The sequence below is a fragment of the Macaca thibetana genome, chromosome 4 (genome assembly GCF_024542745.1).
Source record: "Macaca thibetana thibetana isolate TM-01 chromosome 4, ASM2454274v1, whole genome shotgun sequence".
Lineage (NCBI taxonomy): Eukaryota > Metazoa > Chordata > Mammalia > Primates > Cercopithecidae > Macaca > Macaca thibetana.
Genome location: NC_065581.1, coordinates 24867048 through 24883590, shown reverse-complemented (window position 1 = coordinate 24883590; position 16543 = coordinate 24867048). Strand labels below are relative to the sequence as shown.

The following is a 16543-nucleotide window of genomic DNA, read 5'->3' as shown; positions in this document are numbered from 1 at the left end:
CTGCCAGTGCTGAGCGTATAATATATACTTAAAAATTATGTTGATTAATGGAGTCTTAGAAAACATGGAAAGAAAATTATCATATCACTTTCCAGAGATTCTGAAAATTAAGTTTCTTTTTTTCAAGTGAGTTAAAACTAAGTATTCGTTATAGTAATCTGTGGTTTCTCAAGCACTTTGCCTTTTGTGAAGCACTTCGTCGTTTTCTCTGTGTTTTAAAGCAGAAATCCAGCCATCTACAGAGACGGTGGAAAGTCAGTCTACATGTCCAAGTAGTCTTGTGATTGTAGATTGGATGAAACTTTGATCTCAGTTGAACCTTACAATGCTTGCCTGTTAAAATGGGGAGGAATTACTTCTTTTACAGATACAGTCTGAGGCTGAGTTTAGGACTTGCCCAAGAGGCCAGTTAGAACACCTGGTCTTGGTTCTTCCATCGCCTTGCTGAGGAGTGAGGCTCTGTTGAGTTGGTCTACACTCTTTTTTCATGCATTTGCATCAGTTGTCTTAGTCAAGCAGTGTATCATGCATGCATTCATCACTGGGCTGACAAACAGTGTTGACAACCGAGAAGCAAATATTAGCGTTGCTTTATTTTAAAGCAGCCATATTTTTTCAAGGCCAATGACATAAATATATTTACTTTTTAAAAAAGATTAGTCAACTGCTCTGTAATAGGTACCTTGTAACCATATAATAAGCAGACACCTATTTTTAGTATTCATCTTAAATAATCATTTTGCATAGCAGCCTATTTACATCTGGCCCACATGCCTCTTTCAGACAACTCAATTATACATCTGCTCTTGACCAAGATGTGGGGGAGCATAAACAGGATGGCATTGTTAGGGGAAAAAGAAAGGAAGAACCTAAATCTGGCATGAAGAAATGACTCAGAAAGTGCAATGAGGGCAGGTGTTACATCTTATGAAGCCTCGCTGGGAGATAGGATCAAATCACGAAAGCAACTCTCAGCTGGTTGCTTACTGATTCAGCTTTTCCAAGTCCTGATTTCTTGGCACTTCCTCTTGCAGAAGGAATGATGACTTTTTCTAGAAATTGGTAGTGATTTTTTTTAAACAGCTTTATTGATGTACAATTCACATACCATAAAATTTACTCATCTTAAGTGGACAGTTTGAGTTTTAGTAAATTTATACATTTGTGTTACCATCACCATGATTTGGTTTTAGAACACTTCCACCGCCCCCAAAAGTTTTCCCTGCTTCCTTGCCTGCTCCTGTCCCTGGCCTTAGGCAAACACTTAAATTGATTGTGGAATTTTTTACTTTTGCCAGCATGTCACCCCAGCTACAGCCAACTGATCTATGGGTCAATTGTCTTGTCTCAGAGGGGTTGGTCTCAGTCTAGCTTATGGAGATGGCATAGCTTTGTAACTGTGACAACTATGGGTTTCGAAGTTGACGTTTGGCCCCCATGAGAAATGCCTTGGTGAGAATTGAGATATCCTTACTCATGTCATTCAGAAATCACAGATGTCTCTCATATTTTCTATGAGTAAGGCTCTCTCAGAATTGCCTGTTTGTATTCTTAATTCGATAGAAGATTTCGTTAAATTTTTAAAAAAGGAAAACACCATAAGGGTTAAGACAGTAGCATCTAGCTATTGTATTTTTGTTGTTTTAATTTCATGATGTTTGATGTCCTGCAACTCAAGCAGGAATAAATGATCACGTGGTCTCTTGCTTCTCATAGAAAAGCCCTGGTCTCATCCTTGCAGGAGTTTTCTTTTGCTTCTGGCCAAACTGCCATATCTGAAAAATCAGAAATAAAAGGCACATTTAATGTGGACTGGTTGGTTTTCCTCTTATTATTCCAAGGAGCACATGGAATATGGGGTAGAATTGAGTATCCTTTTAAAGATAGCTTTGTTAAAAAGCTAATTTATAGCCCCCTCGGCATAGCTCTAAAAAAAGAATCCGATAGAAAAAGCAGGATACAAAATTTTGCATGCAATATGCTCAAATTATTATGCTTTATATGAGAAGGGAAGAGCTGGAGAAAATTTAACAGAACAAAATTCCCCCGGTGGTTGTCTTTGTATGGTACAAACAGTATGGTTCTTCTCTGCTCCCTACACTGCCTTCTTTCTACTTTTCTGTGTTTTCCTAATATGAGAGAGTGCTTTTGTGCTTGTAAAAACTAAAAATAACTTACTGAATCGTATTTTCTTTAATGAGTCTCAGTATTCTTAACTCTAACAATTAACTAGCATTCCTTCTAGCTGACTTTGCCCAGTTGCCTTACAGGTTAATCAGTGCCTCCAGCACTTCTGCTCTGAACAAGTGAGTTTGAAGATTCACACCTGGCAGATGTTGAAAGGAGGTCGGCCATTGGCCTGGCAATCAGGATTCTTACTTTAGCATACCTAGCCTTACCCGTCTCCTGGTGAAATTGTTGAAATCTGAAGAGAGAGGCTTGCTAACTCAAGCTAATCAAACACACATGAAAACATAAGCCAGAATGCCAGTTCATAAAAATATAGGGAGAAGTAGAACCATCACCTAGACCAGACGTTCCAAACATTTTCCCATCACTTTTATACTTCTACTGGGGGTACTACCATGAGCTGCACTTGAGGGCCTACTGCACAGGCCTGCTACATGACGGATGTCCTTCATCACCCATCCTGCAAGCAGCCCTCCAAGATTGATTCCTGTCCTTTATTCTTAGTAGACAGGTTATCTCCAAGCTCTCCAAGGAGCTGCAAATTCTTCCCCTGAACTGCAATCATATTCCACCATTTATTTCTGGTCCAATCAGAGCCTGAGACCTGATGGGTGAGGGGAAATCCCTTGTTCTCTTTTTATCTGCTTCAGCCCCGTTCTATCTTCAGATTCAGTGTTCTTGTCCAAAAACCACCTGCTGATTTGATGAGCTACCTTCTAATTTAAATACACACAAGATGTTTGGGTCAGGCGGTTGCTCATAGCATCCACCAAAGCCCAGTGTACCTGTATCACAGCATTCATGTAAGAACATATAAAATCTTGTACTTACTATAATTTCAAAAGACCCTGATATGTGTTTAATTGGAACTTAACACTGCATAGTCAAGAGAGAAGGCAGTGGTTTTCATTGTATGAAGAAATCGGGAAGAGAAACAGCTGTGGCTTTCAGGGTTCTGCGCCTAGAGGCTCAGCTGGGAATGGTAGGATTTGTTCAACCCTTAGTAAAGGTGCTTGGGATTCCTTCCAGAAAGACCCTGTTGTGTTGTTCTCATTGGTTATAGAAATGGCAGGGCACGGGTGGCAACCTAGTATGACAGCCAGGGCCTCCTGCAACAAAGCCAAGTGAAGAGCAAACCATAGCAGCCTCACCGTTTGCCTAGGATTTGAGTCCTTTCTGGGATTTAATGCACAAAAATGAATGTTAGTTATGCTGGAATTTTCCAAAAGAACAGGTGAGACGTCAATAACTTAGAGACTGGAAACATTTTTCAAAGCCCCAGCTGCCCAGGCTGGAGTGCAATGGTGTGATCTCGGCTCACTGCAACCTCTGCCTCCCAGGTTCAAGCAATTCTCCTGCCTCAGCCTCCTGAGCAGCTGGGATTACAGGCACCCACCACCATGCCCAGCTAATTTTTTTGTATTTTTAGTGGAGATGGGGTTTCACTATGTTGGCCAAGCTGGTCTCAAACTCCTGATCTCATGATCCACCTGCCTCGGCCTCCCAAAGTGCTGGGATTACAGGCGTGAGCCACCGCACCTGGCCTGAGTTGTGTTTTATGTGGGATTTCTTGCTTAATAGATATGGCATCTGGTGAACTGGTGAACACAGAGTATATATCGGGTATATATCAGGTATAGTGCATGTTACCAGGGGTACAAGCCCAGCTCTAAATGTTTTGCAGACAAAAATATCGAACTTGTTACATAGCTCAGAACTCATAATAAGGACTTCATCAGGAAATCTAAATAGTTCTGATGTAATCAGAATTTATAAAGCCTATACAATATTTCTTGGCAATCGTATATCTCCTCTGCAAGGCTGATAAATATAAACAATTACATAAATACAGTTATTACTCAACAGTTATATGATCTTGTTTATGAGCTCTGTCTCCCCTTCACTTCCATTTCTAGGCAACTCCAAATGTCTGCAATTTCAAAACAGAATTTTACATTATACGAATAATACACAAATACATTTTCTGTATAAAAATACAATACAGAAAAAATTAAAATGTTTCTGACTACCACTCAATCCCACCTCTCCATAGACTCTGTATACTTTCAGAACTTTTCTATTTGTGTTCGTAGTTTTATATAGTTTTGTTTTTAGCATTCCTGCTATCACACTCTGTTTCATTCTGCAATTTATCCTGATGATCTTTCTATGTGGCCATGTTGTTTTTAACTGCTACATAATGTTCTCTCCCATAATTTTGAGTGTCAACCATTCCTGTAATGACTAACACTTATATCATTTCCTATTTTTCCATTACTATTAACATTGCCTATGATGAATATCCCTGTATATGACTCTTCATGCATTTGGGTATTTCCCTGGAAGAGCTATCAAAGAAGTGCCCCGTTAAAGGATTAGTATGTTTTGCAGCTTAAACAGATACTGCCAAATTGTTCTTCAAAAATTTAATTCCACTTTACATCCCTACCAGCAGTAATACTGCAATTCTACTGTAGTCCTTTCTTTAGGTTAAGGCTTTTGATTCAGTGGAGCACCGGCTATTAAAATGCAGATTACTCTGGCAGGGGCAATGAAATCCTTCAAACCTGAAAATTTTAGAGGCAGTTTTGCTGAAAGCTGGGGACAGACCAGGTCTTTGGGACTTCTAGGAAGCCAGGGAACAACCTAAAGATATAAGGCGCTAAGAGGTAGGAGTGGACTGGTCAACAGAATGACAGTTGATAACGAAGAGATGCAAGATCAGTTGCAACTGGAGAAGAGCTGGGGAAGCTGGAAGAATAGTAGCAAAGAACTACCACCCTTCCATCAGACTTGGGAGGTCTGGGGAAGGGAGTGTTTTGTATACTTTTGTCCCTAATACCTTCTACACTACCCTACCCCAACCTCCTCCTTTTATTTCATCCAGAGCCAGACTTTGTGTGTGTGCATGCTTGTTTTATGACTCTCCTTAGGCCATGTGTCACCTTTTAGGGGAACTGATGTCAAGACAGAGAGATCTCAGCCTAAACCAGCTCTGGGCCAAATTCTTTCCTGATAGATAATGATCATTTCTAAGACAACAAAGGCAAAACAAAACAAAACTGCTCACCCCAGTCACATTCCTAGTGGCCGTCAGTTCCATATGTAAATTTAGTGAAAAGTTTCTTGATTATTTATTTATTTATTTTGAGATAGAGTCTCACACTGTCACCAGGCTGAAGTGCAGTGGCGTGGTCTTGTCTCACGGCAGCCGCCACCTCCCAGGTTCAAGCGATTCTGCTGCCTCAGCCTCTGTAATCTCAATAGCTGGAATTACAGGCAACCAGTCACCACGCCCCCCGGCTAATTTTTGTATTTTCAGTAGAGATGGGAGGGGGGGGTGGGGTGGTTCCACCATGTTGGTCAGGCTGGTCTCGAACTCCTGACCTCAGATGATCCACCCACCTCGGCCTCCCAAAGTGCTGGGATTACAAGCATGAGCCACTGTGCCCAACCATAAATTTAATGAAAAGTTTCTGAGCATTATTCCCCCTCCCAAAGCATTTGACAATCTTAGGATCCTGGACAGACATTTATTCTGATTTTGAGAACCTTGTTCACCTGTTACAAAAAATGAGGAAGAAGGAAAATTATTTTACAATCTGGTACATATGTTTTACTCTCCAGTGTTTAATTCATTTAGTGAAAGAGTTGGAATTGATTAATTGTAGCAGATTATTTTAACAGAAGTCTTAAATTTGCAATGAACTTGGTATTTTTCTTTTCTTTCCTCTTTTTTCTGCCTATCACTAGTGCAACTGATTGTTCAATCAAAACTCTGAAGTCAGTGGCTCCCAAACACTGATGAACATCAGAATCACCTGGGGACTTTACACACCTCCCCATACCCAGGTGATACCCCATATTAATTAAACAGTGCCTGGGGATAGGAGCCAGCCATCAGTAATTTAAACTACAGTGATCCAATGGATAAGGGGGGGAAAATTGGCTTGAAAAATATAATTTCTAGGAGGTATGAGATAACTATACAGTTAAATATTTCAAATACTCTAAGTTTTTTCCTTTGATCAAAGAGTGTCTGTGATACAATAGATATATTGAACAATAATTTACAAAATAAGATAGAATACTAAAATTTGCCAAATTGAGACATTAAGGTGGGTGCTTGGTTGTCAAATTGAGTACAGAAAGAACAGAAATATCAAGAAAGCACTATAGTTTATTAGAAGTTTGCATGGTATACAGTGATACCACAGGCATGCTTTATGAACCTAAGAAAGGTCCCCTCAAAGAAATGTAGACAGATTTCTTAGTAACCAGCAGAGAGCACAGAGGAGAACCTCATTAAGGATTTAAAGGAATTGTTAAATATAGTGAACCCCAAATTTCTCTTTGAAGAATCAGTATGTCAGTGTGTTCAGCTCTCTTATTCTTTGATTCTCCATTTTAAAGTTTAACCTTCTGGTTGTCTTTCTCTCCTTGCTCCTAGTTTCAGTAAATAGCTTTACCACCAGTCCTAATCAGTAGTTCACATTTGTTCCCCTGGTCACCTGCTCCGTCCTGACTCATCCTGGTCACCTGTTTGACTTGAGTCACACCTGGTCACCTGCTCTGACCTAAGTCACCTTTAGTTACCTGTTTCTAACCATCCCTCCTGCCAAACTACCCACCCCACCACTCTGGCTCATACCCTTACTCTCTTTAAAACAGTCAATCAGAATTGGCTTAGACTGTGCAGTCCAACCCTAGCCAATAGGGGAATGACACAGCAGTAGGGCCCTGCATCAGGAATAAGAACTCTTGCCCCTCCCCTGTCCAGGTGTGCTCTCACCATTACTCCATTCGCAAGTTGCACCCTTCTATAGAAGTAAAAATTGCCTTGCTGAGAAAATTAAATTTATGTTCAAATGCTATTTCCTTGTGGTATCAAAAAATTATTTATAACAGAATTAGGAGTTTTTTGAGCCTTGAGGCTGGGGAGAAGTAACCAGAGAGAACCTTATCTGCACCTGCATTTTGTCTAACCATTTGTGCCCTACTTATTACTTTTACTGCTCATACTTCTTCATTATTTCTAAAATTCTGGAGAATGCCCTAAAATGTAAGCTGCTCCTCCCCAGCTAGTGTGGGATTTGCATCTCACCCGGATGAAAGAGCAACCAATTGCCAGACCTGTAGCCAAGTGAGTCAGCACCTGTACCTCGCAAGAATGCATACAAACTCCAGGGCTGCTCTCTCCTGGAGAGGGAGGGAGGGGATTTAAAAACCTGCAGTAGCATGGGGGAGGGGTCTGTTTGTCCTTCTGTCTCTGGGGAAGTAACTCACTCAAACTGCCTTCCTTCCTGAGCTGCTTCGCGCAGCTTTGAGGAAGGTCTAGTGAAATTGGTCTTTCCATTACATCTGGATGTACTACCAGAGAGTTCTGCCGCTGTTGTTTTTTAGCTTTTCTTTCTTTTTCATTGAGTCTTTAAAGGGCAGTTGTCGACACTCTGCAAACATACCGATTTGGTGTCTGCCCACTTTGGAGTCTTCAATCTGGGCCGTAACTATTTCCCCTTTTTCCTGCTGGCCTGTCCCCCTCTCTGGATTGAAGTCACCTGCTAAGACAATGGTATGTGCTTTGACTCCTGATCTAAAAGGAATAGAATTACCTAACAGTTCCAGGGGCATCCTTTGGGGGAACTAGCCCCGGGCTTCTGTTCAGCTGAAGTTGTGTTTTGACAATGCTTCTTGGTCTGTTGTGGTAAGTCCTCACAAAAGCCAAGCAAACGACTGAAATACAGGTTGTGCGCTTTCTGCTGTATTTTCCTCTTACCTTCCCCTGGCCCTTGTGTTCTTATCTAACCTAGATTATCACTTCTTTTGTGAGCACTCCCTTTACCCTTCTTACTTTGCACTGTCATAGTAGTGGCACAATCTTACCTTTCAGAATATTCTTAAAGATAGAAAGGGAGAGCTAGTTTAGTAAGTTCATCTCTAAAGAAACCTAGTGTTTTAGCCTTGTGACCCCTAGGTGTAGAATTCCGCCTTAAGACTTGACTGTGTTTTCAGTTTGATGCATGATTTATCTGAAACTTTGACTTGGCCTATTTGTGTGTTTTTATTGTCGAATGGAGGTTAATGTTGCAACAGTTTTCATGTTTTTGAGGGTGTGGTTGAACCTTGTTTAAAAAAAAAATCTTGAAGGAAACCTAGAGTGATGGGCAGTTTTGTAGTTTTGTATAATTTATATTTACTTTTTTTTTTTTTAGACAGAGTTTTGCTCTTTTTGCCCAGGCTGGAGTGTAGTAGGGCGATCTCGGCTCACCGCAACCTTCGCCTTCCGGGTTCAAGCCATTCTCCTGCCTCAGCCTCCCAAGTAGTTAGGATTACAGGCATGTGCCACCACGCCCGGCTAATTTTGTATTTTTAGTAGAGACGGGGTTTCACCAGGTTGGCCAGGCTGGTCTTGAACTCCTGACCTCAGGTGATCCACCCGCCTCGGCCTCCCAAAGTGCTGGGATTACAGGCGTGAGCTGCTGCGCCCCGGCTATATTTATTTTCATCTAGGTAGATAGGTATCTTTTTTATTCTTTTGAGAGTTAAGCCCTTTGTCTTCAGGACACTCCATAATAAAGAACCTCACAGCACTTAACAGTCTCATGGCTTACTTTACAGCCTTTGTCATTATTGACAAGCTTAGTGCATCTTCTGTCTGAACCTGCCTGTAAATTGTCATGATCTTTCCACTGTCTTCTAGGACTACCGACCAGACTCCCGGAAATCATGTTGGTAGGATCCCAGTCTTTTTCGCCTGGAGGGCCCAATGGGATCATTAGAAGCCAGTCCTTTGCGGGTTTCAGCGGCCTCCAGGAAAGGCGATCCAGGCAAGTACTGTGTGGTTCTCTCCCGGGGTGCAGCTTGCCAAGGAAGTGAACTTTGATGTTGTGAAGAGGGTCTGTGTGCATTCGGCCTCATCAGCCTCCCCCTGCGCCCGCACCCACTATTTTAATCTTTTTTATGGAAAGGATGTACCAAAAATTAAGTGCTATAGTTTATTTTCTATCATTTAGAATTCCTCCTGCAAGGATGATGGCTAAGGATTTAGGACAAACCAGTGATATATGCATAGACCTCTCACTACCCCTACTTCCACCCCTTTTTGAAGCGCATTTTCCATTGCACTCAGACTTTGGAGACTATGTGTGCTATGAAGTCGTGCAGTGGATAATGACTATGCCTCTGCAGATTGACTCTGGGGAGCAGGTGTCATTCAGACAGGGTTGCCAAAGTGAGTCTTTCTAGTTTTGTGAATCTCCTCTCATCTGAACCAGGACTTAGGGGAACTCAAGAAAGAAAGAACAGATAGTGAATAAGCAACATGTAACCAAGTTTATCTTCAGTTTTTCTGTTGTCATAAAGGTCTTTGCCCTCTGAGGGTCCCTATGTGCTTTGTTTGACCTGTATTGTCCCAGTTGTGCACACGGTGATGGCAGGGATTATAACGAATAACTAACCTGGGAGGGGTGCAGTAGGCAGCTTCCGGCCTCGGAGATCTCGGCTTTCCTGCTGATAACTGAGTCAGTGAGTGGCCTAGCCTCTGCATCTCCTAATCAGATCGGTACTCTGGTTTTAAGTTATCAGATATCCATCTTACCGCTGCAAGCTGTATCCCTGACACTACTAGAGATGTTGAAATTTTATAAGTTATACCTAGTCAGTAATTTACTTCCTAAAAATAAAGCTTAAAAAAAAGCTACATGTATTTTAATGTCATATAGAATTAGCTATTTGTCATGCTTATGGTCCCTTATCGAAAAGGATTTATTCACATCCTCGTTGAATTTCATAGACACTTGTACCTAAAATTGCATAGTACATGTATTTTTTTAGTTAGATTATATCCTTCTGCCTGTTCATTATGTCCACCTGGAGCTCTTTGCCCTTAACTTCCTATGATGTTTTAGAAAAGCAATACATTTTCACTCAGAATACACATTCCCTGAAGCCAGACTTTGACTCTAGGTAGCCTCTGCCCAACAAAGCTTTCTGGTTTCAGCAGTTAACAAATCTAATACTAAGAAACTAAATGCAGGATGGCTCAGATCTGGGAACATTACCTTCTGCAAAGGACACTAATGTGAACACAAGATGATTACAAAGACATTTCTTGGTCAGGCACAGTGGCTCATGCCTGTAATCCCAGCACTTTGAGAGTCTAATGCTGGAGATTGCTGGAAGCCAAGAGATCAAGACCAGTCTGGGCAACATAGCAAGACCCCATCTCTACAAAAAAAAAGTTTTTAAAAACAGAGGCCACAGCAGGAGGATTGCCTGAAGCCAGATTCTATCTCTACCAAAAAATAATAATAATAATAATTAGCCAGGCATGCTGGTGCATGCCTGTGGTCCCAGTTCCTCGGGAGGCTGAGGCAGGAGGATCACTCAAGCCCAGGAGTTCAAGGCTGCAGTGAGCTATGATCACACCACTGCACTTTACCCTGGACACCAAAGTGAGACCCCCTCTCTTTAAAAACAACAACAAACTATTCAGCTGGGTGTGGTGGTACATGCTACTTGGGAGGCTGAGGATCGCTTGAGCTCATGAGCCCGGGAGTTCAAGGCTGCAGTGAGCTATGATCACACTACCACACATCAGCCTGGATGACAGAGGAAGACTGTCTCTAAAAAAAATAAGTAAATAATAGAAGACATTTTTCTTTGGTCAAATCCTTTTGGAAGCCCAATCCTCACAATTTCTTCTGTTCTTTTTTTCTTTCCATAGGTGTAACTCCTTCATTGAAAATTCCTCCGCTCTCAAGAAGCCTCAGGCCAAACTGAAGAAAATGCACAATTTAGGCCACAAAAACAACAATCCCCCCAAAGAGCCTCAGCCTAAAAGGGTGGAAGAAGTCTACAGGGCCTTGAAAAATGGACTTGAGTAAGAACTTGAACCTGATAATGTACTTTAAGGAAAGAACCAAGGGGTCAGAGAAAAGCTGGTCTTATGAGATCATTTTTTAGATGTGTATTTTGGTAGGATGTATTTTATTCTTGCACCACAATTAGGGAAGCCTGATGTAAGTCCCAAAGATGGGAAATATGTTGGTATTCCACATCATATTCATAACATTGATGGAGACCTGGAACCCTGTGCAGTATTGAGTTTCACTTAAACAATGATGGACAGACATATCCATTCTAGAGATTGCTGAAGGAGGGTTCTGAAACCTCCCTGATATCTTACAGGGATTGTGAACCCAGAATAAGACTTCCTTACTGTGCAGTGGGACATTCACTATTTGTTCTATTTGACTAGATAGAATTCTGTGAGGCCAGAGCCAGGGCTGACTCTGCAGACATCTTGCCCCTTGCCTCCCACATTGGTTTTTCTTTTCTCGACTTTCAGCCTTTTTCTCCTTTTCTACTTTCCCAGCTGGATAGTATCCAGTGCCACTGCTAGAGCTTTCCAAATGTTGAAAGATTGGGAAAATACAAAGCCTCCTCCCCAACTACAGAGCAAGGTTCAATTCTTAATCCCCTTTGAGAAGGAAAAGTCAGCAACAGCACCAGATTCCACTTAACAGGCGCAGAGATTACAATTACATCTTGTCTTATCTTTGCAGTGAATATCTGGAGGTTCACCAGACGGAGCTGGACAAGTTGACAGCTCAGTTAAAAGATATGAAAAGAAACTCTCGCCTGGTAGGTACTATCCAGTCATTAGGATGTTAACACTGTTCTTTTTAGCCAAATACCTTATTTTACTCGATGGGGCTGGGGAGGAATGTTTAAGAAGAGGAGATCCAAGGGGCAGAGTACTATCTGCATCCCCCAGTATGTCTTAGAAGGAAAAAGAAGGGTATGTTTTCTTCTTAATGTGTTCTACTTAATACTTTTCAATATTTTCCAAGCATGTTTATGAGATCATTTTTTAAATGTCTATCTTCATGAAACTTTATAATCAGGAAAAAAAATTTTAATGTTCTCTACCACCCTCCCAAATAATATAACAAAATGAGAAGTTGAAGTTTTCCTAGCATATTGTTAGTACATACAGAATTTGGGTCCAGGCACAGTAGCTTATGCCTGTTATCCCAACACTTTGGGAAGCCAAGGTGGGAGGAACGCTTGAGGCCAGGAGTTCGAGCCCAGCCTGGGCAATAAAGTGAGACCCTGTCTCTGTTTTTTAAAAATATAAAAAATTAATATAAAGAATTTGGAATCTAGAACTTTTACTTTGTCTCCAATTTTTTAAAATATAATCAGTAAAATCAGGGAGGGAAAAGAGGCTGAAAGGTGTAACCACTATGAGAAGTTAGAGTTCTTAGACCAGATCAAGTACACGTTATGTTGCAAATTTCTTCTATTCTAATGAATCTGTGAGGACCTGTGTGATTGAAGAGGTGGTTCTAATGTCTACACTATTTTAAATGGTTTTGTTCAGCTCTAGATATTATACCTCACTGTTTCAAGAAATCAGCCCAAGAAAACTCAACGTATTCCTAGGGGGTGCAACTAGACACTCATAGCTGCTATCTTTTTCTTTTGTAGGAAATGTGCTCAAATGTATACTGTTGTCCTTTTCAAAGGCTTAGAGATTCAAGGCTTTATCAATGTTAACAATTTTTATGTTCTACTGATGTTAGGATATAAATTGCCTGCATCTGTGTGGAACCCCTTGTGTCAGGGCTTTCAGAGCTGGTGAATGCCCTTGACTATCCTCAGTGGCTGCAAATGTCCCTCCTGGAAAACAACGGTGAACAAACGCAGGGGCTTCTGCCAAGACCTCCTGTTCCTTAAAAATCCTTCAATTGGAGGATACAAGGATAGTGCACTGATTATACTATGATACTGTGAGCACACAGGAAATGAGCTGGCTTTAAAAACAATTTGAGAAAAGCTTATCACAGTCTCAGGGACTCTTCTTAAGGCCGGGCGTGGTGACTCACGCCTGTAATCCCCAGCACTTTGGGAGGCCGAGGCGGGTGGATCACCCGAGGTCAGGAATTCAAGACCAGCCTGGCCAACATGGCGAGACCCTGTCTCTACTAAAAATACAAAAATTAGCTGGGCATGGTGGCAGGCACTGTAATCCCAGCTACTCGAGAGGCTGAGGTGGGAGAATCACTTGAACCAGAGAGGCGGAGGTTGTGGTGAGCCGAGATCACGCCACTGCACTCCAGCCTGGGCAACAAGAGCGAAACTCTGTCTCAAAAAAAAAAAAAGAGAACTCTTCTTAAATATCAATTTTATTTGCTTAGACAGCGAGGCAAGTATTTTTTAACACATACGCCACTGCTATGTTTTATATTCATACCATTTATTTTAAATTTTTTTTAATGACCGTGAATTTCTATGCCCCTCAATAGGTAGGATAGGAGAGCTCAAAGCAAGTGAAAACTTTAAAGATCGCAAGGGGCAGGGAGGACTGCATGCAATGCTAGAAACAGAGTGTAAATAAATGTCAGCTCTTAAATGTACTCTTACTGGTATTTAAAATAACCCAAGGTTTTATTCTTTTAAAGCAAATGTAAAATATCCAGTCGAATTTTGTAGAGCTGATTATTATTTCCACAGATAATGTGGAAATGTGTGCTAAATCATTCTGTTAAGATGGGTAACCTTTTGGAGGATGATGTTTAAATGCAGATATTCCTTTTTTTATTGTAGGGTGTGCTGTATGAACTAGACAAGGTAAGTTGCCATTCTGTGTTGGGGTGCTAATAAGAAAAAAAATCTGCATCCTTGCTGGGCGCGGTGGCTCACACCTGTAATCCCAGCACTTTGGGAGGCCGAGGTGGGTGGATTGCTTGAGCCTAGGAGTTCGAGACCTGCCTGGGCAATGTGGCAAAATCCCATCTCTACCAAAAAATGAAATATAAAACATTATCCAGGCATGGTGGTGTGTGCCTGTGGTCCCAGCTACCCAGGAGGCTGAGGTGGGAGGATCACCTGAAGCCAGGAGGTCAAGGCTGCAGTGAGCCATGATTGCACCCACTGCACTCCAGGAGCCTGGGTGAGAGAGCAAAACCCTGTCTCAAAATATAAAATAGAACTCTGCATCCTTGAGAAGTCAATGGCAGACCTTGTTAGGGACAGTAAAATCCTAGAGAACTGATAGTTTTTCGAATCCTGGAAAAATGCATACTCTTGTCTAATGAGGATAATACAAGTACTGTGATCTATAGATTAAATAAAGTGTTTAAGGTCACGTCCATAAAAATGCCACTGGGTTGTAGTGTTTTGATAAGTTTGTGTTTTGATAAGTTTAAGAACTTCCCAAGCGTTTGGAGGCCTTTACCTGTGTTGTCTCTGAATATAAATTACTATACTTCATCACATCTAAGTCATCGTTGATTAGAAAATGAACCATTATTTCATGTGCCATGAAGAGAAAAAAAGGATTCCAGTTAAAATCTGACAGTTGTTTCATTTCACCTAAAATTTGTATTTTATAGTTATCAAGAAAACTGTTAGGTCTATTTAGACACAGATTTTTTTCTTTCTTTTTTAAAAAATTTATATATGATGCTGCTCCATGCCTTCCTATGTGCACAATAATTTTATTTCAATGCTGAATCATAGTGTATTCTTTTTGAAGACATTTTAAAAGGTGATTAAATTAAATGCATATAATAATTACAACTCAAAGAGATGACACATGAACAACTATGATTATCTTTGAGCTTGTACAGACAGCCGTCTGCCAGTAGCAATTGTAAAATGCACCCCAATTTCAGAGACACTAAAATGTGAATGGGAAAAAAAAACAATCTTAGAAGATAAAATATATTATTATGAAGAAATTTAAATATACTCCCATATGATACTATTCTGTCAGAACCTAATGACTTCCATCGGATTGGCCTTTCTCCTTGTTAAACACAAGGATTCCGATAACTAATTCAAGTTCACATCTCAGAATATTTATTCAATATTACAAAAATAAATTTCCAGGGCCAGGCACAGTGGCTCATGTCTGTAATCTCAGCACTTTGGGAGGCTAAGGTGGGTGGATCACCTGAGGTCAGAAGTTCAAGACCTGCCTGGTCAACATGGAGAAACCCCGTCTCTACTAAATATACAAAAAGTAGGCAGGTGTGGTGGCGGGTGCCTGTAATGCCAGCTACTCAAGAGGCTGAGGCAGGAGAATCGCTTGAACCCAGGAGGCAGAGGTTGCGGTGAGCCGAGATCGCGCCATTATGCTCTAGCCTGGGCAACAAGAATGAAACCTTGTCTCAAAAAAAAAAAAATCCAAATTGGTATTAGTGAATCTCTAAAATAGCATCAAAGATAGGAGGAAAGGGGAAGGAAAGGAGAAATATATTGGATTTTCTAGTATTTTTGAGTATGATATAATAAAGATATTCTCACAAGCCTGAGTCAAATGAACTATAAATGACTGTACTTTTTCAAACTTCTTTTAATTCTAGCAAATTAAAACAATTGAAAGATACATGAGACGCCTGGAGTTTCACATTAGTAAGGTAATTGAAGTTCCTGTTCTCGTTGCCTGTTTTTCAGTTCTATTGCTAATCAAGTACACCTTTGGTCTGATCGTAGTATCTAGTGCATGGAGAACTTCCTATCCAATTGACTCTCAAGCTGACTAGCAATTAAGTCCTCAAATGGGCACTAAAGATGGAGGAACAATAAGAATGGAAGGCCTGATGACCCGGCACAGTTTTGGCTCTACCTCAGTTCCACAAACATTTATTAAGTGCTAAGTAACAGGCACAGTGCCCGGTGGAGGACTTCCAGCCTCAGTGTAGTGTGCTTAAACTATCAATCAAACTAGCCCTACAAAAAACTTCATGTTTGCCTGACTTTACACTCTGGTTCTACATAACACTTGGTACCCCATAAACTTCTTCATGAAGGCCTTGTAACTACCAAAAGATCGCTGTCTCAGCGCCTCCCTCAATCTCTCTCAAGCCCTTGGTTCTTTCCACTCTCCCTCATATAGCATGGTTTTCAGGTGCCGTGTTATCCCCTCTGCCCTGGATGTGCACTAGCTTGCCAGTGTCCCACACACTCAGCCCTGAACCCTATAGTTCACTGGTGGTACAATGAGGCTATCACCCCCTTGTTCTGGGCACTGTCAGGAGTTACTGGTGCCAGCTAGAAAACATCTACCTTTAGAGGCAGCTAAATCACACAATTACCAATTCCTGTTTGTCTATATCCATCAGCCTCTCTTCCAAGTGGGAAGCCTGGGAATTTTAGCAGATCTCTCTAAGAGTCAGAAGCCCTAGGTTCTAGTCCCAGCTCTGCCACATACTCACTTGCTATGTCATCTGTGTGAATCTTGGCTTTCCGCTCTGTGAAGTGGCGCTGGGGAGGTGCACAGATTTGATCTCCATGATCCTAAGAATCCTTTCCCATTTAAAATTCTAGGACGATTTGTATG

The 16543-nt window shown here is 41.2% G+C and overlaps 1 protein-coding gene across 9 annotated transcripts in view; it reads left to right on the top strand.

The window, feature by feature from the left end:
- Window positions 1-16543, top strand: part of RIPOR2 (RHO family interacting cell polarization regulator 2) — a 239407-nt gene that overhangs the window by 166234 nt on the left and 56630 nt on the right. For all 9 annotated transcript variants that reach the window (XM_050788192.1, XM_050788191.1, XM_050788200.1 and 6 more), the window contains exons 2-6: window positions 8891-9017; window positions 10916-11071; window positions 11757-11835; window positions 13804-13827; window positions 15567-15620. In XM_050788192.1, the coding sequence (XP_050644149.1) occupies window positions 8891-9017; window positions 10916-11071; window positions 11757-11835; window positions 13804-13827; window positions 15567-15620 (440 nt within the window). The remainder of the gene's footprint in view (window positions 1-8890; window positions 9018-10915; window positions 11072-11756; window positions 11836-13803; window positions 13828-15566; window positions 15621-16543) is intronic.